Source organism: Rutidosis leptorrhynchoides, chromosome 3 (assembly GCF_046630445.1).
Source record: "Rutidosis leptorrhynchoides isolate AG116_Rl617_1_P2 chromosome 3, CSIRO_AGI_Rlap_v1, whole genome shotgun sequence".
Classification (NCBI taxonomy): Eukaryota; Viridiplantae; Streptophyta; class Magnoliopsida; order Asterales; family Asteraceae; genus Rutidosis; species Rutidosis leptorrhynchoides.
The window spans coordinates 184,479,741-184,500,083 of NC_092335.1; the positions used below are offsets into that span (position 1 = coordinate 184,479,741).

The 20,343-nt window shown below is 35.8% G+C and overlaps 4 protein-coding genes across 4 annotated transcripts; 3 read left to right on the forward strand and 1 right to left on the reverse strand.

The window, feature by feature from the left end:
* The first annotated feature begins 4,637 nt into the window (after positions 1-4,637).
* On the forward strand, positions 4,638-7,250 carry LOC139900675 (uncharacterized). Its single transcript, XM_071883436.1, has 3 exons — positions 4,638-5,862; positions 6,433-6,719; positions 7,029-7,250. The coding sequence occupies exons 1-3, from the start codon at positions 4,638-4,640 to the stop codon at positions 7,248-7,250; spliced, it is 1,734 nt and encodes a 577-aa protein (XP_071739537.1).
* A 138-nt stretch (positions 7,251-7,388) lies between these two features.
* Positions 7,389-9,002, forward strand: LOC139900676 (uncharacterized). Its single transcript, XM_071883437.1, has 5 exons — positions 7,389-7,629; positions 7,924-8,339; positions 8,705-8,757; positions 8,877-8,898; positions 8,997-9,002. The coding sequence occupies exons 1-5, from the start codon at positions 7,389-7,391 to the stop codon at positions 9,000-9,002; spliced, it is 738 nt and encodes a 245-aa protein (XP_071739538.1).
* A 3,760-nt stretch (positions 9,003-12,762) lies between these two features.
* LOC139897078 (eukaryotic translation initiation factor 4E-1) lies at positions 12,763-15,392 on the forward strand. The gene is made up of 5 exons (XM_071879724.1): positions 12,763-13,052; positions 14,535-14,700; positions 14,789-14,914; positions 15,020-15,085; positions 15,165-15,392. The coding sequence occupies exons 1-5, from the start codon at positions 12,766-12,768 to the stop codon at positions 15,213-15,215; spliced, it is 696 nt and encodes a 231-aa protein (XP_071735825.1). The 5' UTR covers positions 12,763-12,765; the 3' UTR covers positions 15,216-15,392.
* A 3,141-nt stretch (positions 15,393-18,533) lies between these two features.
* On the reverse strand, positions 18,534-19,817 carry LOC139897079 (membrane protein PM19L-like). The gene is made up of 4 exons (XM_071879725.1): positions 19,577-19,817; positions 19,209-19,428; positions 19,082-19,127; positions 18,534-18,700 (listed from the first exon to the last, which is right to left on the reverse strand). Exons 1-4 carry the CDS (start codon positions 19,701-19,703, stop codon positions 18,629-18,631), a joined length of 465 nt encoding a protein of 154 aa, XP_071735826.1. The 5' UTR covers positions 19,704-19,817; the 3' UTR covers positions 18,534-18,628.
* Between the last annotated feature and the right edge of the window lie 526 nt (positions 19,818-20,343).

The following is a 20,343-nucleotide window of genomic DNA, read 5'->3' on the forward strand; positions in this document are numbered from 1 at the left end:
GCGTACATAAAGTACCGGTGTTGTCAAATGACGTGTTGCGTACAATCATGGGATCTTATGATTAATCTTCTCGTGTTGTTTACGGGTGATCCTGAACCATATGAAATTGAATTATGAGTACATATATATAAAATATCATGTTATCTTAGAAATATGTGATTTATATCTTTTTTTCCAATTGATCCCGTAGTTGAAATGATCTAGGATAACCAATTTTGTTTCGGTCATAGTTTCTTCGTTACAAGTCCGTTTTCGTTGATTCAAATTGCCATCTTCTTGGATCGAGTTCTTCTTTAAGACTATGAACTGTAAATACCTTGGTTTGTATTCAAAATCATACGGCATAAGTGAAACATTAGTGAAACATTAGTGAAACATATGAAGTTAAACATTTTGTTACAAAAAAAAAATCATTTAATGACCATTTTTCTAAAAATACTTATACTTTGAAAAACCAAGTTTTACCTTATTAAATTAGCATATATTTAAGTTATATTACAGGTCTTGAAGTATTTTAAAAGTTAAGTTAGAAGGATCTATTTAGTTTGCAAACAAGTTTGAAAACATTCAAACTATGTTCTTGTTGTTAAACTTTTGTACCACAAAATAAGATAGCTATATATATATGAATCGAACAAGGTTATGAACATAGATTCTACCTCAAGTTCCTTGGATAAGTTTGCTGTAAAAGAGGAGTAAGAAGCTAGAATCAAAAGGGTGATAGAAGTGGATGAAAGATTGGAAGTAAGTTGGTGTTCTTGGAAGGTTTTCTTGAAGTGTTTTTGTATGGTTTTCTTATGGTGTTTATGTAAGGTTTTTGAAGCTAGATCTTCTTAGAACTTTACTGAATTGTTGAAGGTGTTTAAGGGTTATAAGTGTGTGTGTTTTAGCTAGGAGATTGAAGTAGTAAATGAATCAAAATGATGATACATATATACTCCTAAAAATGTGATCTTTAAGGATAACATGACAAAATTTTAGTTTGTAATCTTATGTATTTGTCAAACAATAATACAAAAGCAATTACCTTATACCTAGGGTAGTAACAAGGGCTGGTTAGGTGGTGATTTGATGTGTATATACCAATAGTAAATACGTATAGAAGCTAGGTATGATACGAGTACAAATACTCTAGATATACGTATAGAAATTTTGTGAAAAATGGAATGAGGATTCAAATATAGCTATCTTTTGTGAATACACTTATATGATTTTATGTATTTAAGTCTTAAAAGTGAGTAAATACATTACTTATACGATATATGTATAAACATTATAAGTCTTAAGTATTTATGTCAAATAACGTTACGTATAGTTATCGTTTTGAAAACTTAAGTTAGTAGTTTCAAAATATACTTATAACTTATAGTTTTTGATACAAAATAAGATATTAAAACATTCATTAATCATGTTAAATATGTATATATACATATATATACGCAAACGTATAATTATCATATATTGTATAGTTCGTGATATCGTCGGTCAAACTAGACGGTCAAACGTTGTGTAAAACTCTTTTCGGAAATATAAATCTCGACAATTTGGATTACTTATCATGTTGGTAAGTTTTAATTTATGTAAATATTAATCTTATAAGTATAGAACGATCGAAAAAAAATGCGGGTCAACTTTAGGGTTTTTGCTTATCGTGTCGGAACCATATAGAGATTAGAGTTTAAATTTGGTCGGAAATTTCCGGGTCGTTACAGTATAACCGTGTGTAGTGGGGAATGGGGTTTCCTCACTATAAAGAAACCCCAATTGAATATATACTCCTGTACGTTCCTTATTCTACCTATTTTAGAAACTAAGAACCCTAAAACACTCCATGCTCTCTAAATCCTTAAAATCAAAAGTGAAAATTGAAGGCTAGTGATTTCTCTTATTTGATTCTAGTGATTACAAGGATCAAGACAAGGTAAACATCTCTGAATTTGATGAATTTAAAAGTGGGTTTTGGGTAAAATGGGTTTTGGTAAATTTTGAGCTTGATTCTTGTGTATATGTGTTTGTTAGGCTTGATTGATATTAGAAATAGTTTATATAAGTGTTATGTGATATTCTTGAGCCTTTGAATCGACCAAAACAAGTAAAAATCGAGTTTTTGGGCCAAAAACGCGAAAAACAGCGTGTTGGAGCTGTTCTTCAGCTCCCACATGAGTGACAGATCAACCGTGCGAGTGACCACACTTTTGAGGGTCACCCACACGTGTGAGGACTCACTCGTATGAGTGAGGCCTCAGCCACACGTGTGAGCAGCAGGTCAGAATTTTGAAAACTTGTTTTGGTCATAACTTTCAAACCGTAACTCCGTTTTCAATAAATAAACTATCGTTGGAATTGTCTTGAAGTGTACATTACAATGATAAGGTTTTAAAATACTAAATCAAACTTTATATTGGTGGAAAAAGCTAAAATTTCAATTGGGCTGCTGTTCCTGCTCAACCGTACGGGTGAGGCGGGTGAGGTGTTCAACCGCGCGTGTGAGCTTCTAAATCATGCGAGTGGACTTGAAAGTCACTCGTGGGGGTAGTTTGTTAGTTGTACGAGTGAGGATACTCACCCGTACAAGTGATCTGGTCAGTCGCACGAGTGGGACCCCACCCGTGCGAGTGATGGAGTTTGTATGTTTAGCTCAAGTGCTATTCTGACTCATTTACTGTATTGTCATGTTTATTTCTTCTAATGTATAATCTGGTTGAAATGGTTACTAACTAGAGAAATGATATTCTCAGGTGATAAAGGAAAAGGTGAAGGCTCAGTGAAATAAGACTACTGAGTTCTTATATTTCCAGGTGAGTGGGACTATCCTAATGTTTATAAGTATTTAGTAGCGCGTTATGCTACTGTTACCTTGGCTTACTCACCTTAATACTTAGTATATGATATACTGTGCTATATTATGTGACTTTTTATGGCCACCCTGGATGCCGACTACGGGTTAGTAGTCTGGTAGTGATATTGCCGATTGCGGGTTTTGTAGCGGAAACTGGCTTACATGTGGGGCAGCTATGGTTTTGTAGTTATGCCAAATTTGTAAGTTGGGAAAGAGGCAGGAATGAGTCTTTATGGTTCAGGAGTTGCTATTCGCGTAGTATAGTTGAACGATGCACCCCCTGCATCTGGATACTATGCGAGGGAGACAGTAACTGGAATTATCGGTATACTCCAACTTGATCGATTGGACTTAAGGGCCCGGCCAGGCCGCCGATCCTCTTGTTATCAAGACTTTGTTTGTGTATTGGCTAGCTTGATGCTATATACTTATACTTGTTAGGACTGCGCCATTCACATAGCCTTGTGCTAACCCCTCACTTCCTCCCGTGCAGGTAGACTTGTATGTTAGGGTTTTTGGGAGGAGCTTGCTGTTTTGATGGATATGTTTGAAGAACAAACTCTGATGTCTTTTGTATAACCTAAAATTAGTTGTTTAACGTAACACCAGATAGATTATAATAATCGTGTGGTATTGTAAAACTTAAGTATTATATGTATAAAGTTTTCGCTGTGTATTTAAAAAAAAATGGACGGTGTTACAACTTGGTATCAGAGCGTAGGTTTGGCAACGTGTACACATGGATGTCATGTTCCCAGACCTTCGATACTGTGTCAAACATATCCTTGGGAGACAAGCTAAGTGAATGTAGAGAATGGTATGATAGTCTGTAGGTACTAACGGATTATCCACTAAGCTTTTGTGAGATGATGTGTAGTACAGGTGAAAGATGACTGACGAAAGGCAGGATGTCTGAGCTCCACCTACCCCCGGAATCTTCAGAGCTCCACCTGAAGAGGAAGACTCAGATACTGATCAGCAAGAGTACATCCAACGATTGGAGAGTTGATTGAAAGAATCCTAAGACAGGATAACTAAGCTAGAAGGTATTGTTTCTGCAGGTACCACGACGGGTAATGATGATACTGCACCTCCAGGGTTTTCCGTACCTCAGTTTGGGTCTGCATCAGGGGGAACTTCATCACAACCACAACAGTTCCAAACTCCATTGCCATTTCCACAGTTTCAAATGCCGCCTCAGCAACAGTCACCTCAACAGGGATACCAAAACCCGGGTCAAGTTATGTATCCCTACGTGATTCAAATGTGGCAGCCACCAACAACTGAAACAAAGAAAAAGTGCACTTTTAAGCAATTCCTTGAATGCAAACCTCCAGAGTATGTCGGTAGTTCTAATCCGACTGAAACCTTTGATTGGTTACGTGAGGTAGATCGAGCATTGGAAGCCTGTCAATGCGAGTCCAAATTACGTGTAACTTATGCCAGCAGATTGTTGAAAAAGAAAGCAATGGGTTGGTGGGATTCAATAACTTCTCAGATGTCAAAGGAAATGTTGAACCAGGTGACTTGGGAACAATTTACAGCTAAGGTGTGTGAACAGTATTGCACTCCTTATGAAATCTCAAGAATGAAGCGGGAATTTATGAATCTAAAGATGACCAGACAGATGATAATTGATGAAGTGATCGAGAAGTTCACTGACAAGCTTCGCTTTGTACAACAATGGCTTCCTGATGAACAATCTAAGATTGATCAGTTTGTGGAAATGATCTTGCCAGAATACAGATCATTGGTAAGAATGGCACCTTCGTTACCTTAAGCCTTTGCCATAGCCAAAATGGTGGAAGGAGATACCAAGGCGGCCAAAGATAGTCAAAATGAAATGGTGATGCAGCCCAAACAGACGTCAAGTCAAGGTAGTTTCAAATCAAAGAAGTCTCATAGTGGTCAACAGAAAGGAAGATTTTCCCAAAGTGGTAGTAGTTCGAACCAGAGGGTGTGGTGCAATGGTTGTAAATCGACTCATGCGGGTCCTTGTACTAATTTGAAAAAGAGGTGCATGCGGTGCGGAGTAATGGGTCATGATATTCAGGCCTGCTCATTCAAAGAAAATGTTTGCTGGAATTGTCACAAATCAGGGCACAGATCAGTTGATTGTCCATCTGCAAGGAAGATGAGTTCTGGGGTAGGGGCAGGAGTAAGGACAGCGTCAGTCGGGGGATCTTCAGCTTCGTTAACTGGACAGAAGTGTAAGACTCCTCTAAGACCTGAAGCAAGAGCCTTCCAGATGTCGGTAGACGCAGCTACTACTGCCGACGATGCTATCACCGGTATGTTTTTGGTTAACTCTACACCTGCTCGTGTATTGTTTGATTGCGGAGCCAATCGTTCTTTTATGGCTACTAGATTCTGTGATAAGTTAAACTTGCCTGTTTCTATGTTACCTGAATCGTTAGAAGTGGAAGTAGCCAGTGGTAAGACTGTTCCAGTCACAACATCTGTGTCTGGATTAAGTATAGAAATAGATGGGAGTGTATTTCCGGTGACTTGCTTAGTGATGCCCATACCTAGTTTTGATGTAGTTCTTGGTATGAATTGGTTAAGTCACCATAAGGCAATTATAAATTGTGATAAGAAAATAATTTATTTTCCTTTGTCCGATGGGACATGTGCTGTGGCCCGAGATGAATGGGGCGGGTTTAATTGTCCGTTAATTTCAATGATGAAAGCTAAGAAATCGTTAGCCAAGGGATGTGATTCGTTTCTAGCGTATGTAATTGATGCTAAGAAAGAGAAAAAGACGGTAGCTGATATTCCAGAAGTGCGCGACTTCCCAGAAGTATTTCCAGATGAATTACCGGGTTTGCCGCCAGTTAGGGAAGTAGAATACAGAATTGACTTGATGCCAGGATCTACACCAGTGGCTAAAGCTCCTTATAGGTTAGCTCCGTCCGAGATTCGCGACATGATGATGCAAATTCAAGATTTGCTAGATCGTGGGTTTATACGACCGAGTTCATCACCATGGGGTGCTCCCGTGTTATTCGTGAAAAAGAAAGATAGTACGCTTCGAATGTGTATTGATTATCGGGAATTGAACAAAAGAACCGTGAAGAATAAGTATCCTCTTTCGAGGATAGATGATTTATTCGATCAGCTTCAAGGAGCTTCGTTCTTTTCGAAAATAGATTTACGGTCCGGGTATCATCAGGTTCGTGTTGCTGAATCCGATATTCCGAAAACAGCATTTCGTACTAGGTACGGTCACTATGAGTTTTTGGTGATGCCGTTCGGGTTAACGAATGCGCCAGCAATTTTTATGGATTTAATGAATCGGGTGTGTCGACAGTTTCTCGATAAGTTTGTCATAGTATTTATTGATGACATTCTGATCTATTCAAAGACAGAGTCTGAGCATGCTGATCACCTACGTCAAGTATTAGAATTATTGAAACAAGAACAGTTATACGCCAAGTTTTCCAAATGTGAATTTTGGTTACGTGAAGTTTAGTTTCTGGGTCATGTTATTTGTCAAGAAGGTATCAAAGTGGATCCATCCAAAATAGAAGCGGTAATGAATTGGAATGCACCGAAAACTCCGACTGAAATTAAGAGTTTTCTGGGTTTAGCAGGGTATTACCGTAGATTTATCAAGGATTTCTCTAAGATTGCGGGTCCATTAACAAAGTTAACTAGAAAAGATGTATCTTTTCAATGGGGTGATGAACAGGAGAAAGCATTTCAAACATTGAAGCAGCTATTGTGTCAAGCTCCGATATTAGCGCTACCCGAGGGTACTGATGATTTTATGGTATATTGTGATGCGTCATATGCGGGTTTGGGTTGTGTGTTAATGCAGCGAGAGAAGGTTATTGCGTATGCTTCGCGACAGTTGAAAACTTATGAAAAGAATTATCCAGTACATGACTTAGAAATGGCAGCAGTGGTTTTTGCTTTGAAGCTATGGAGACATTATTTATACGTTACGCACTGCGTTATTTGTACAGATCACAAGAGTTTACAGTATATCTTTTCTCAGAAAGAGTTGAATATGCGGCAGAGACGGTGGCAAGAATTAATAAAAGATTATGATTGTGAAATCCGCTACCATCCGGGTAAGGCAAATGTAGTCGCTGATGCTTTAAGCCGAAAATGATCCATTGACAATGTGAAATTTATGCGAATTGAAATTGTATCGGATCTGATTGAGCGATTAAAGATGACGCAGTTAGAAGCCTTGAGGGATGAACATTTAAAATCCGAGGTTTTAGTTAAGAGAAAAAAGGATTTAATTGACGATTCTCGTGGATTAAAAACTTTCAACAATCGAATATGGGTTCCTTTACTCGGAGAATTGAGGGAATTAATTATGAATGAGGCGTACAAATCAAGATTATCCATTCATCCAGGAAGTACAAAGATGTATCATGATTTGAAAACTCTGTATTAGTGGCCAACAATGAAGAAAGACATCGCGCATTTTGTGGAAAAATGTCATATTTGCGCCCAAGTTAAAGCTGAACATCAAAAACCCTATGGATCATTACGTCAATTAGAAATTCCAGAATGGAAATGGGAACATATAACAATGGATTTTGTAACTAAGTTACCCCGAACCCAGAAGGGACATGATATGATCTGGGTGATTGTTGATCGATTAACCAAGAGCGCACACTTTTTGCCTGCTAGTGAAACAACATCGTTGAGTAAATTGGCTCAGCTGTACATAAATGAAGTTGTAGTTCAGCATGGGATACCATTATCTATTATGTCAGATAGGGATTCGAGATTTGTATCTAACTTCTGGCAGAGTTTACAACAAAATTTGGGTACTCGTGTTAATCTTAGTACAGCGTATCATCCTCAAACGGACGGTCAAAGTGAGCGGACTATTCAAACGTTAGAGGATATGTTAAGAGCCTGTGTATTAGAATATGGTGGGTCATGGGACTCTCACTTAACATTGATAGAATTTGCATACAATAATTCGTATCATTCAAGTATCGGCATGCCACCCTACGAGATGTTGTATGGTAGACGATGCAGAACTCCGACTTGTTGGTTAGAGGCCAGAGAGAAACAGTTTGCAGGTCCTGAAATTGTACAACAAACCATTGATAAAGTTGCAATAGCTCGAGAGAAGTTAAAAGCTGCTAGAGATAGACAGAAAATGTACGCAGATCCTCGTAGACAACCAGTGACATTTTCTGTGGGTGAACGTGTGTACCTGAAGGTATCGCCGTGGAAAGGTGTAATTCATTTTGGTAAATCCGGAAAATTAGCTCCAAGGTATATAGGTCCATTTAACATCAGGCAGATATTGAACGATCAAACCGTGGTTCTGGATTTTCCTGCAGAGTTAGCTGGTATTCACGATACATTTAACATATGTTATCTTCGTAAGTGCAAGGTAGACGACGAAAGTCAGATTCTGCCGTTGCAGGACTTAAAAGTTGACATGAATAAAAAGTTAGTTGAAGAACCAGTCAGGGTTGTTGACAGAAAGGTTACCAGGTTACGTAAGAAACAGATACCAAAGGTACTTGTAGAATGGAAACATAGTTTGGGTTCTAATTTGACTTGGGAAACGTAAGAATTAATGAAAGCTAGATATCCTCAATTGTTTGACCTGGACCAGATTCCGAGGACGGAATCTTTTTAAGGGGATGGATTTGTAACGACCTCGAATCGGGCCTAGCGGTAAATGACTTTTACCCTTAGTGAATATTAATTATTAATATTAGTGATTTTAATAATTATGGGTTAATAATTATTTGATTGGTTAGTTATGTGCGCTTTGTGACAAGGGTCACAGAACAGGTTTCATTATGTGAATTGAACCTCGTTAGGGCTGTCTAATGAGGTACATTGTGTTTTAGATAACTGGTAAATAACCGTGTGTAGTGGGGAATGGGGTTTTCTCACTATGAAGAAACCCCAATTGAATATATACTCCTGTACGTTCCTTATTCTACCTATTTTAGAAACTAAGAACCCTAAAACACTCCATGCTCTCTAAATCCTTAAAATCAAAAGTGCAAATTGAAGGCTAGTAATTTCTCTTATCCGATTCTAGTGATTACAAGGATCAAGACAAGGTAAACATATCTGAATTTGATGAATTTAAAAGTGGGTTTTGGGTAAAATGGGTTTTGGTAAATTTTGAGCTTGATTCTTGTGTATATGTGTTTTTTAGGCTTGATTGATGTTAGAAATAGTTTATATAAGTGTTATGTGATATTCTTGAGCCTTTGAATCGACCAAAACAAGCAAAAATCGAGTTTTTGGGCCAAAAATGCGAAAAACAGCGTGCTTGAGCTGTTCTTCAGCTCCTACACGAGTGACAGATCAACCGCGCAAGTGACCACACTTTTGAGGGTCACCCACACGTGTGAGGACTCACTCGTACGAGTGAGGCCTCAGCCACACGTGTGAGCAGCAGGTCAGAATTTTGGAAACTTGTTTCGGTCATAACTTTCAAACAGTAACTCCGTTTTCGACAAATAAACTATCGTTGGAATCGTCTTGAAGTGTACGTTACAATGATAAGGTTTTAAAATACTAAATCAAACTTTATGTTGGGTGGAAAAAGCTAAAATTGCAATTGGGCTGCTGTTCCTGCTCAACCGTGCGAGTGAGGCACTCACCCGTACGGGTGAGGTGTTCAACCGCTCGTGTGAGCTTCTAAATCATGCGAGTGGACTTGAAAGTCACTCGTGGGGATAGTTTGTCAGTCGTACGAGTGAGGATACTCACCCGTACGAGTGATCTGGTCAGTCGCACGAGTGGGACCCCACCCGTGCGAGTGATGGAGTTTGTATGTTTGGGTCAAGTGCTATTCTGACTCATTTACTGTATTGTCGTGTTTATTTCTTCTAATGTATAATCTGGTTGAAATGGTTACTAACTAGAGAAATGATATTCTCAGGTGATAAAGGAAAAGGTGAAGGCTCAGTGAAATAAGACTACTGAGTTCTTGTATTTTCAGGTGAGTGGGACTATCCTAATGTTTATAAGTATTTAGTAGCGGGTTATGCTACTGTTACCTTGGCTTACTCACCTGAATACTTAGTATATGATATACTGTGCTATATTATGTGACTTATTGTGGCCACCCTGGATGCCGACTACGGGTTAGTAGTCTGGTAGTGATATTGCCGATTGCGGGTTTTGTAGCGGCAACTGGCTTACATGTGGGGCAGCTATGGTTTTGTAGTTATGCCAAATTTGTAAGTTGGGAAAGAGGCAGGAATGAGTCTTTCTGGTTCAGGAGTTACTATTCGCGTAGTATAGTTGAACGATGCACCCCCTGCATCTGGATACTATGCGAGGGAGACAGTAACTGGAATTATCGGTATACTCCAACTTGATCGATTGGACTTAAGGGCCCGGCCAGGCCGCCGATCCTCTTATTATCAAGACCTTGTTTGTGTATTGGCTAGCTTGATGCTATATACTTATACCTGTTAGGACTGCGCCATTCACTTAGCCTTGTGCTAACCCCTCACTTCCTCCCATGCAGGTAGACTTGTATGTTAGGGTTTTTGGGAGGAGCTTGCTGTTTTGATGGATATGTTTGAAGAACAAACTCTGATGTCTTTTGTATAACCTAAAATTAGTTGTTTAACGTAACACCAGATAGATTATAATAATCGTGTGGTATTGTAAAACTTAAGTATTATATGTATAAAGTTTCCGCTGTGTATTTTAAAAAAAAAAATGGACGGTGTTATAATTTATCGTCATTTTATTTATCGTACTTTAAATTATTACACTTTTAATTATCGCACTTTTATCTTATCGCATTTTTATTTATCGTCATTTACTTTACGCTTTAAATTAAGTTGTATTTATATTTAATATTTTACATTAGGTTTTAATCGTGACTTAAGACATAAAATCGACAAACCGGTCACTAAACGGAAAAAAAAACCCCTTTATAATAATAATAATACTACTTATATATATATATATATATATATATATATATATATATATATATATATATATATATATATATATATATATATATATATATATATATATATATATATATATATATATATATATATATATATATTTATATTTATACAAATATAGTTTAAAATATATATAGCGTTAAACTCAGCTAGCTCCCTGTGGAACGAACCAGACTTCTAAAAACTACACTACTCTACGATTAGGTACACTGCCTATAAGTGTTGTAGCAAGGTTTAGGTATATCCATTCTATAAATAAATAAATAACTTGTGTAAAATTGTATTGTAATTAATAGTATTTCGTAGTAAAATATAATCTATTTCGCACTACACCTCGAACAACATCAAAAAACAAATATCATAGCGGTATTTAAACAGACACAACAATTCAAATGTGAAGGTATTAATTATCTTAAGATCTAAAAGTGAAAAAATTCACCTTTAAAAATAGTAAAATGTCATTTTCGGAATCTAAACTGCTTCGAATGGGGAAAAGCCTTAAGAAAGTCTTGCTCGTAGTGCCGTTTTCTAATTATCTTGCGAAAATGGGCTTAATCTGCAATTGAAAGATTTGCGGAAAATTCTCCACAAAATTTTGCCTGATTTTGTGGGCAATGTAGTGACTTCAAATATATATTTTGCGGCCATTAATTATCATTAAAATGAAACTACACTCTCATATATTCGCATTCAATTTGAAGATTAGAAACAAAAACAAAAATAAGGTTATGCATCTAGAGAAATTAAAAAAAAAAGGGCTAAAAATACTCGAACACTAAAACCAAGACGTTATAATAGCACCAACGTTTTGTAGCTAGTGGTGAGATAGTAGCCCCAACATGATTCTCGATGTACCTAAATACAATATGAAATAAAACCAAGTATCATAGTGGTATTTAAACAGACACAACAATTCAATGTGAAGGTATTACTTATCCTAAGATCTAAAAGTGGAAAGTTCACATTTAAAAATAGTAAAATGTCATTTTCGGCATCTAAACTGCTTCGAACGGGGGAAAGCCTTACCCTAAAGGGGTTGGAACCACCACCATTATCCATTGGACCTAAATTGATGCCCGTTTGCACATTAAGAAATTCAAAATTTGAATGACGATTCCCATTGACCTCATTTGTTTGTGTGATCGGAGTTGTAGGGTGTTTATCCGATAACTGTATACCTTCGACACCTTCATCCTGAATGACGGGTTCATTATCATCACCAATGTTCGTCTCTTCATTAACACGATCATTACCATTGTTAATGGCATTTCTGATGCTTTATAAGTAATCATCATTGTCTTCTTTATCAATATATTCTCGAGGATTAAAATCCCCAACTTCATGTGCCCAAACATTCCCTTTTCGTTTGTCTATCAGCTTGGTGTTTATGATTTTCTCAATAAGCTTTGTATCATTAGTTTCCACAAACACATACAAGGATTTAGCTTGAATCAGCTCGTACGATAACTTAGCATAATAAAGCACCTTACCAAATTCCTAAACAATTTTTGTAACATTATCCAATTTCTATATTCGAAAGGTAAGCCCCTGATTACAATCCAAGTGGCCCTCGACAAAAACACCTCTCCTATCATTCATCTAGATAACCTTCAAAAATTTATCACCTTTGACAATTGAAATCGGAAGTTGACACAAGTTTTTGACACTAACGTCATCTGAGCAACGAACAATAGCACCATATCTACCCCAAAGTGAACATTTGTCGATCATCGCTTTGCGATTGATAAGCCTCTCTGCAAGTTTGGCCTTTTACATCTCAACCTTATCGATAACCAAAAAAGAACGCTGCATACCTTCTGATCGTTCAAACATTTGGGCTCACTGTTGGGCCGCGTCATGTACCATAATAGCCCAACTAGACGTAGTTAGATACAAACTTTTTGTACGTATATACACACTATTCATCCGGTGATAAATTGCCAATCAAACAGATTTCTAAATAGAAAAACACAATTGAAGCGAAAAATGGTGGAAGGAATAATAATGAAATCAGAAGAACAGTATCAAATTAAGACTGTTCGATCAGACGTAGAGGAAGATGAACAGCCGGAAGAAGGCGAAATTGTCGCCGGCGACGGCGATACACTGTCGTCGTCGTCATCTTCCCGGCCTGGTACCGCCGTCGTGCAGCATCCACTCGAACATTCATGGACCTTTTGGTTTGATAATCCAAGTGCTAAATCTAAACAAGCCGCTTGGGGTAGTTCCATGCGCCCTATCTACACTTTCTCCACTGTTGAAGAATTTTGGAGGTATATTTATTTATATACAGATGTTTACATAAGTATATGTATATGTATATGTATAGATTGTCAATTATGTATATTATTTATGTTTGTTGACTTGATTTATGCCAGAGAGAGGATATAAGATTGAAACTGGATTCGATTGTTGTTCTAGGGTTTCTGAATTAGGGTTTTGACCGAGTTTCATTTTCTTGTATTATAATTGTTGTTTTTGATTATAGTTATTTCACTATATACTGTTAATTTCATTATTATTAAAGAGAGTTTGAAATGGAAATAAAATTAATTAGTATGACTCAGTTCTTGACTTAGGGTTTCATAATTAAAAATTATTATGGTTCATATAATATATGTAAGGAAGGATGTTAGGAAATTGAGATCATGTAGTTAATCTTTATACATTGTGATGAATGGTGATAGTCTAAGAGACTGAATTCACTTTTTTTTTTTTTTTTTATTGCAGCAGTTATATGTTGTTGGACGTCATTGTTGAAAACGAATATTGGTTATGTTTGTAGCAGCTTGTAGTATCAGTTACAGAAATTCATATAAGTCTGATTGTTGTGACATCTTGCTTAAATACAGTAGGCAATTTTATAGCTAGATTTTCTTGAATATGGTTAGATGTGTATATTTTACCATTCTTGCAGTTTAGATGGGTGAGTGTTTCTTGATGCTCGTGTTTAGAGTTTTGTATGTAGCGGGTCTGCTCTGTTACTTTTAGAGGTCATTTATGATACTTGTATTTGGTCAAAAGTTTTCAAAATCCAATTTAGTCGGTCAAAATTGGATTTATCTGTTCAGAATTTGAAATTGGATTTATTCGGTCAAAATCGCTCAAATACAGTTAAAGTCAACGTTGGCCGGACAGTCCCTACGTCTCAACTGACTAGTCTCCGACTAGCGACTTTTATAAAGTTGGTGGTATAATTGATCTCAAAGAAGGGTCTAAATACTATACCGTATAAAAGTTCAGTAGTTGTTGATTTTAAAACGTAATAAACCAATATTGATGGTTGATTTGGTGGCATTCTTCAAATAAGTTGCATTTTCTCATTAAAGGATTACTATCAACATTTATTAATTATTAACTATAGTTAAAACGTGGTGAACCACCTTTTTATTACTATATCTTTTTATCTTTTACTTCTAAATTTGCTATGTATTACATATTACATATAGGGATTGTCCAGAGTGCAATTCTTCATTATTTAAAGTATTTACTTGTTCTGTTTTTCAGATAGATATAGGATAAATGGCCACAATAAACTACGACATTTAATCTACTATTGGGTTAAACAAGCTGATGCATACCCCCCTGTATTGTACTATTTAACAATATGTTGTTCTGGTGATTTATCTGTTCATGATGCTACTTTACTGCAATCTTGAATATTCATATAAGTTGGATAATAGACTACATTATTAGTAAACCTGCAAGTATATGCCATCTTTTTATTTATGTGCTAAAGTTTTCTTTAAATTCAGCCTTTACAACAATATACACCAACCAAGCAAGCTGACACCGGGAGCTGACTTTTATTGCTTCAAGAATAAAATTGAGCCAAAGTGGGAAGACCCCGTATGCGCTAATGGTGGAAAATGGACCACGACCTTTACTAAAGGAAAGTCTGATACCTGTTGGCTGTATACGGTACTTGCTCAGTGTTTTTTATTCTTCATTTTCATCTATTTTAATAGTACATCATACTCTTTCTAACTGATTTTCATAATTAAAATAGTTGCTAGCGATGATTGGAGAACAGTTTGACCATGGAGATGATATATGTGGAGCTGTCGTAAATGTCAGAGCAAGGCAGGAGAAAATATCTCTCTGGACCAAGAATGCAGCTAATGAGAGTGCTCAGGTACTATTTTACTTGTACAAACTCATAACACAATTCAAGATATTCTGTATATTGTGTTGTCTTTTATGTTTAAATAAACGATTTATTCAAACATTCCGTTTGCAGATGAGTATTGGGAAGCAGTTGAAGGAGTTCCTTGATCACAATGACAACATCGGCTTCATATTTCATGTACAACCTTCTGTTCATATTTTCGTTATTAATATTTGGTTGTAGGTTTCGTTTATTTACATTCTGCTTTATGTTGCAGGAAGATGCAAAGATACTTGACAGAAGTGCCAAGAACAAATACACAGTTTGAGGTGTGCCCATCATGTTTTTGTAGTGGTGCGATTTAGGTGTGACTTTCTTGTTTTTCTTTCTGTATTAATGCATGCATTTGATCAACTCAGTTCTGAATTCATGTCTGAAGAAGTCTATTGTATTCTAATCTTGGTTTCAGCTATTATAATAGTTTCGGGTTTTCAGTCTTTAAGCTCATTCCGGTTTAGAATACACCAAATTTGCAACAGCGAGCAGTTAGAAATCTCCTAATTTTCAAATCACGCAAACGTCAAACAACTCATACTGAATCAGCTGCTATACTTTTTATGACGATGAAATGCCCATGCTAAAATGCATACAAGCTGTGGAGCTGTAGCAAACTGAGAAAAAAGGTTGAATATTATAACTTGATTCAATCTGTTTTAGATTTTAAAATGTTTATTTTCTATACATTTTAAAAGTGAGAAACTGACTAAGAAATAAGAGAAAAACATGCCTTACATAATTTGGATGAGATGATTTTGCAAAAAGAGGAGTTGTCTGAAGATTGTAAAACATATTAATGCATCTGAATTGTCTGAAGATTGTAAAACATATTAATGCATCTGAAGAAATGTCTGTCTTTTTTTTTTTCTTTCGAAAAAAGCAAACTAAATAAAACCTTTTCTCGCGAAAGAAAAGAACTAACAAAGATACAAGTAAAAAAAGCAACCTCTCTCTTAACTCATAATACTCATATTGAGAAGCATTAAAAGTGTACTTGATAAAGTCATTGTAATTACATCTGTGGTTCTAAATCTTGCTATTTGCAGAGTAATAAAACTTTAAAAGTAAGATATATGGTCATACCTCTATTTGAAAGTAGTTCTCAATTCCACAGAGTATGAGAAGGTAAGGCAGAGGGCACATAATAATCCCAAATAATACAAACCTTAGATGGACCATTTTCAAATTATCAATCAATCTAAAATTTTAATGGTAGGGGAAAAAATGCAGGATATTAAAATCATGTTGAGAGAAAAACAAGGCCAACCAACCAAAAACAATGAAGCCACAAATTTGATTCCTTTGGACTCTCATGTATCAAAATTGCAAACCTGCCGCGCTTGCCACCTTCGTATCTTTTAGATTTATGCCTTATACATACAACTTTACAAAAATCCATTTAATTACATTCAGAAACAAAGGGAGAAACAGGATTTGATATCAACAAACCTTTTCTCCCCACCAATCAATCATGCCACCAGGTCCCAGGAGACGAAAACCTGTCAAGAAGAAGAATAAAAACAAGAACAATAACAACAAACCTAACAAAAATTCTGTTTCGTCATCTGCACCCCATCTTCGTCATGGTATTTGCACATTTATCTCATTTCGCTTCATGATTTTTTCTTTTATCTTAATGCACCATATTTCCTTTTCAGATGATATCCCAAATGTTGTTTATGATGTATTGATAATTTGATATGCAATTATTTTTTGTTTAAAAGAATGAAGCAGATGATGTATCAACGCCGATTAATCAGTTATTAAACTTCTTTTGGGACTAAGAAACAGTGCATCAAGCACCTTTTTATTGTTCCAAAATCATACTAACCAAATGTAGTTAGTTACCTTGGTATTTGGGCATTCAAAAAGTTTATGGGATTTGAACTTTGAAGCTCAATTCAGATTGCATTTGCTAGTTTCTTTTGTTCATCTCATTCTTTTATTCATAATTCTATTATTAAAAAAACGATTTTTCTAACGACAGCCTGCATCAGCATGCTTAAACATGTTGCACATCTGAATAACCTGCCATCCTAAAAAAATAATTAACCGTCATGTACAACACTTTAATTTGAGTTAACGGCAACCCTAAGGGTTGTCGTGAGAAAAATCCGAAAAAATATTATACCTTGGTCATACTTGTGATGGTTTAAACTATGATAGGAGATAATGATGGTGGACAAGTAAGCTCTCAAGCGTCAAAATCCGAACACAACTCTCCTCATCCAGATGTCAAAACAGAAAAGCCGAAAAGTAATTTGTCGATAGAGACAAATGAGAATGCTGCAAAAGAGAAACAGGGTATGATTGAGGGTGACAAAGGGTCAAACTCACCGAAACCACATGAAAAGAGCTCGAGTTCCACAACTAGTAGCTTGAATAACAAATCTCCCAGTAAAAAGAAATCAGCATTGATTGAAGCTGCTACTGTCGCTGAATACTTAGCCCAACCTATTGAATCATCTTCGCCTGAAAAGGGGAGTCAAAAAGTCGAAAACTTGACTGTCAAGACTCCCCCTAGTGCGGATCCAGTCAAGCCCGTTGACACAAAAATTCAAGAAAAAGATGATTTAGTTGTGGCCCAAACGCCCTTCGTGGATACTGTTAATAACTGTATTGGTTCGAATGCTAAAGACAACGAGACTACGAAGACTTCTCCAAAATTAAAAGACGACTGTTTAATACTGGATTCTGAAAACGTTAAATGCCCATATTGTGGTAAGAGCGATGATCGTGTAAGGGAACCCGTCACACCTGGATCCTCTGAGAGACAGGTCATCATTTTTTACTGCTTAATATTTTACCAATCTGCAGATCTTACTAAAACTTCCAGTGGCTTTTTTTTTTTTTTTTACTTTTCATTTGTGTTAATTTTACTTTTAACAAAATTAAAATCATTTTCAGCCTCTGATTGCTTCAGCTCCCCGAGCAGCCGAAAAAAGTTCATGGAAGAGTTGCTGTGGAATATTTGAGTTGTTTTCAGGCTCCGGTAAATAAACTGACCCTGCAGTTATTGTTCGAATTCCTTAACTTCCATTTGTTTGATCGGGTGTGTAGCTCTGATGGGCCCCGTCAATGGCTCCCTAACTGCTGTTAAAATAAAGAAAAAAAAAAAAACAACAACTCCCGTTTGTTCCTTTTTCTATTTTGCAGTGTATCTAAAGTTGTGATATCTTCCTACATTTTTTCTTAATATATATACAGAAATTGCAAAGTATAATGGTTAGGAATATTTAAGTAGCCTTCATATATAGGTATAATCTTTGTTTTGAAGGTTAAATGACTTATATAAACGCTCTCCTTTATTGAATGAAATAGTAGCAACACTAAAAATGCCGAAACCAAGTCAATTTTAAAGGGTTATATAGCTTCTGAATGGAATTTTTGTTTCGAAGTTTTTTTCGTTCTTTTACAGTAAATCGCGCAAACTTTACTCTGATCACATCACATGTGTATTTGTGTTCTTTATGAATGTTCTTGGTACTTAATACAACAAACACAATGATGGAATAATTAACTAAGTTGCTTGTAAGCAATGAATATTTCATAAACCAAATTATATTTGATATACAAACGAATACCATTAAACTATACAATCACTTACAAAAAAAAAATTAATAAAGAAAAACAAATAATTATATTAATGATCAAGAATACGCCTTTGGGTACAACCAGCCTTGATCATCCATAAAGAACAACTGTATATAGAAATTGAGTTACTGAAAGGATAATTGTGAATGCCTCCATTGTTCTCTGAAATCATAAAAAATAAGAAAAAAAAATTGAATATACAAGCGAATAGAACAACTGCATATCATATTATTAGCATCTCGTTAGTAATTTTTGTAGAATCCTTATGTTCCAATGGAGAAAAGTTCACAAAAAAATGGTCTAGTTCTGCAAAAGAATGCTTAAATACTTTTACATATGGCCAAACTCTTAAAAACAAGTGTCAACCTTCACAAAAGATGATCAAAATCTTCGATGAAATGGCCATTTTTTCATAAAAAAATAAAAGGTGTTTTTCAAAATTATTGCCATAGTTAAAAGACTTTTTGAATATTTATTTTTTAAGTAGGTTTTAAATAGCTGCAACATAGGTAATTAGGTAATTAACCCTTAAAACAAACTTACTAATGCTGCATTTCTGCCTTCAAGCTCGATTTCCTTCCATGCAAACCTGCAATATATTCATGTTAATTTATAGACAAAAATCGTTAATTAATCAATTAATTTAAATAAAATGTTAATTAATAAGTACCCCATAGAAAGTAAAGTTAAAGCCCATGCAATAACAGCAGCAGAAGCTGCCCCTGGCCGACTATCAGAACTCCAAGAACGAATATAGTCGAATCCAGCAATGACTGACGCAACACCAACAACGCCCGCTATCAATGAAAATGTCACAAAGAAACCAGTAGCCGCGTTTCCCATAGGGAAATATATAGGCGAAAAATGAGCAGGTAGTTCGAACCCTGGCCCTGTTTATATAATTTACAAACCATAATTAAATGACTAATCCTGGCTACCTATTACATTACTATAGATTACATGTATATTTTACGGAGTAATTATTAATCATAAACAATTATAGTTTAAGGGTTTAGGATTTAGAGTCAGATGTAATACCAATAATGAAACCATGATCAATGGCTCGGTTCATTGCCCAACCACCAAGACCTAAAAGGGTGACATACATGGCGAAATTGAGGATCATAAGTAGCGATGCAACCGATCTCATATCATTAGCAGCCATATTTTGGTGGCTATAGTAAAAAAATGTGGACTTATGTGTTGGGTGTTATGAAATTAAGATGATTTGGTTGTTTAATTTGTGGGATGTATATAAAGATGTAAGCTTTGGGTTCTTTTCTTGTTGAAAGTGGTTTGTTTTGGGTGTAAAGGTGACAGTATTAAGGTTTCATTGTGTTCAAGGCAAGGTACTTCAAGATTCTTGGTCTTTTGTGATTCTTTGGTTAAGGCTTTTGCTCAAACCATTACTCTGATATGGAACAATTCTAAAGTTTTACATAGATGTAATCATTATCTTTATAAAGTGCAAAAGAGGCATACAACTATACAAGTGTCTTTTACACATTTGTTTATGAATTAAGTAGAGTTATATTTGGTATTAACATGTATAAAAAATGATTTAGATAGACATTTGAGCTAAACTGGTGGTTCAAATGACTTCAACCAGTTGAGGGTGAGCCAAAATATGTTAAAATGCTAATAATAACCTCCAGAATAGTAAGTAGTTAATAATTATATAATTACACCCACACAGAATCTTAACTCTTTATGCATCATAGTTTTTTTCTTCTTCTTTAAACATCATAGTGAAGTGATAGTGATCATAGTGAATACTAATCTTGTCCCATTAGATTAAGGACAAA

Excerpts from the sequence above, each read along its gene's own strand:
- LOC139900675 (XM_071883436.1), top strand. The coding sequence starts at position 4,638 with ATGGTGGAAGGAGATACCAAGGCGGCCAAAGATAGTCAAAATGAAATG. Across the intron at positions 5,863-6,432 it reads ATTCGTGAAAAAGAAAGATA|GGTATTACCGTAGATTTATC; the intron begins GTACGCTTCGAA and ends TGGGTTTAGCAG. Across the intron at positions 6,720-7,028 it reads CTTATGAAAAGAATTATCCA|TTAGAAGCCTTGAGGGATGA; the intron begins GTACATGACTTA and ends AAGATGACGCAG.
- LOC139900676 (XM_071883437.1), top strand. The coding sequence starts at position 7,389 with ATGGATTTTGTAACTAAGTTACCCCGAACCCAGAAGGGACATGATATG. Across the intron at positions 7,630-7,923 it reads GAGTTTACAACAAAATTTGG|TTGCAATAGCTCGAGAGAAG; the intron begins GTACTCGTGTTA and ends CCATTGATAAAG. Across the intron at positions 8,758-8,876 it reads CCAATTGAATATATACTCCT|TGATTACAAGGATCAAGACA; the intron begins GTACGTTCCTTA and ends ATCCGATTCTAG.
- LOC139897078 (XM_071879724.1), top strand. The coding sequence starts at position 12,766 with ATGGTGGAAGGAATAATAATGAAATCAGAAGAACAGTATCAAATTAAG. Across the intron at positions 13,053-14,534 it reads ACTGTTGAAGAATTTTGGAG|CCTTTACAACAATATACACC; the intron begins GTATATTTATTT and ends CTTTAAATTCAG. Across the intron at positions 15,086-15,164 it reads ACATCGGCTTCATATTTCAT|GAAGATGCAAAGATACTTGA; the intron begins GTACAACCTTCT and ends TTTATGTTGCAG.
- LOC139897079 (XM_071879725.1), bottom strand. The coding sequence starts at position 19,703 with ATGGCTGCTAATGATATGAGATCGGTTGCATCGCTACTTATGATCCTC. Across the intron at positions 19,429-19,576 it reads TGATCATGGTTTCATTATTG|GGCCAGGGTTCGAACTACCT; the intron begins GTATTACATCTG and ends TTATATAAACAG. Across the intron at positions 19,128-19,208 it reads TTAACTTTACTTTCTATGGG|GTTTGCATGGAAGGAAATCG; the intron begins GTACTTATTAAT and ends AATATATTGCAG.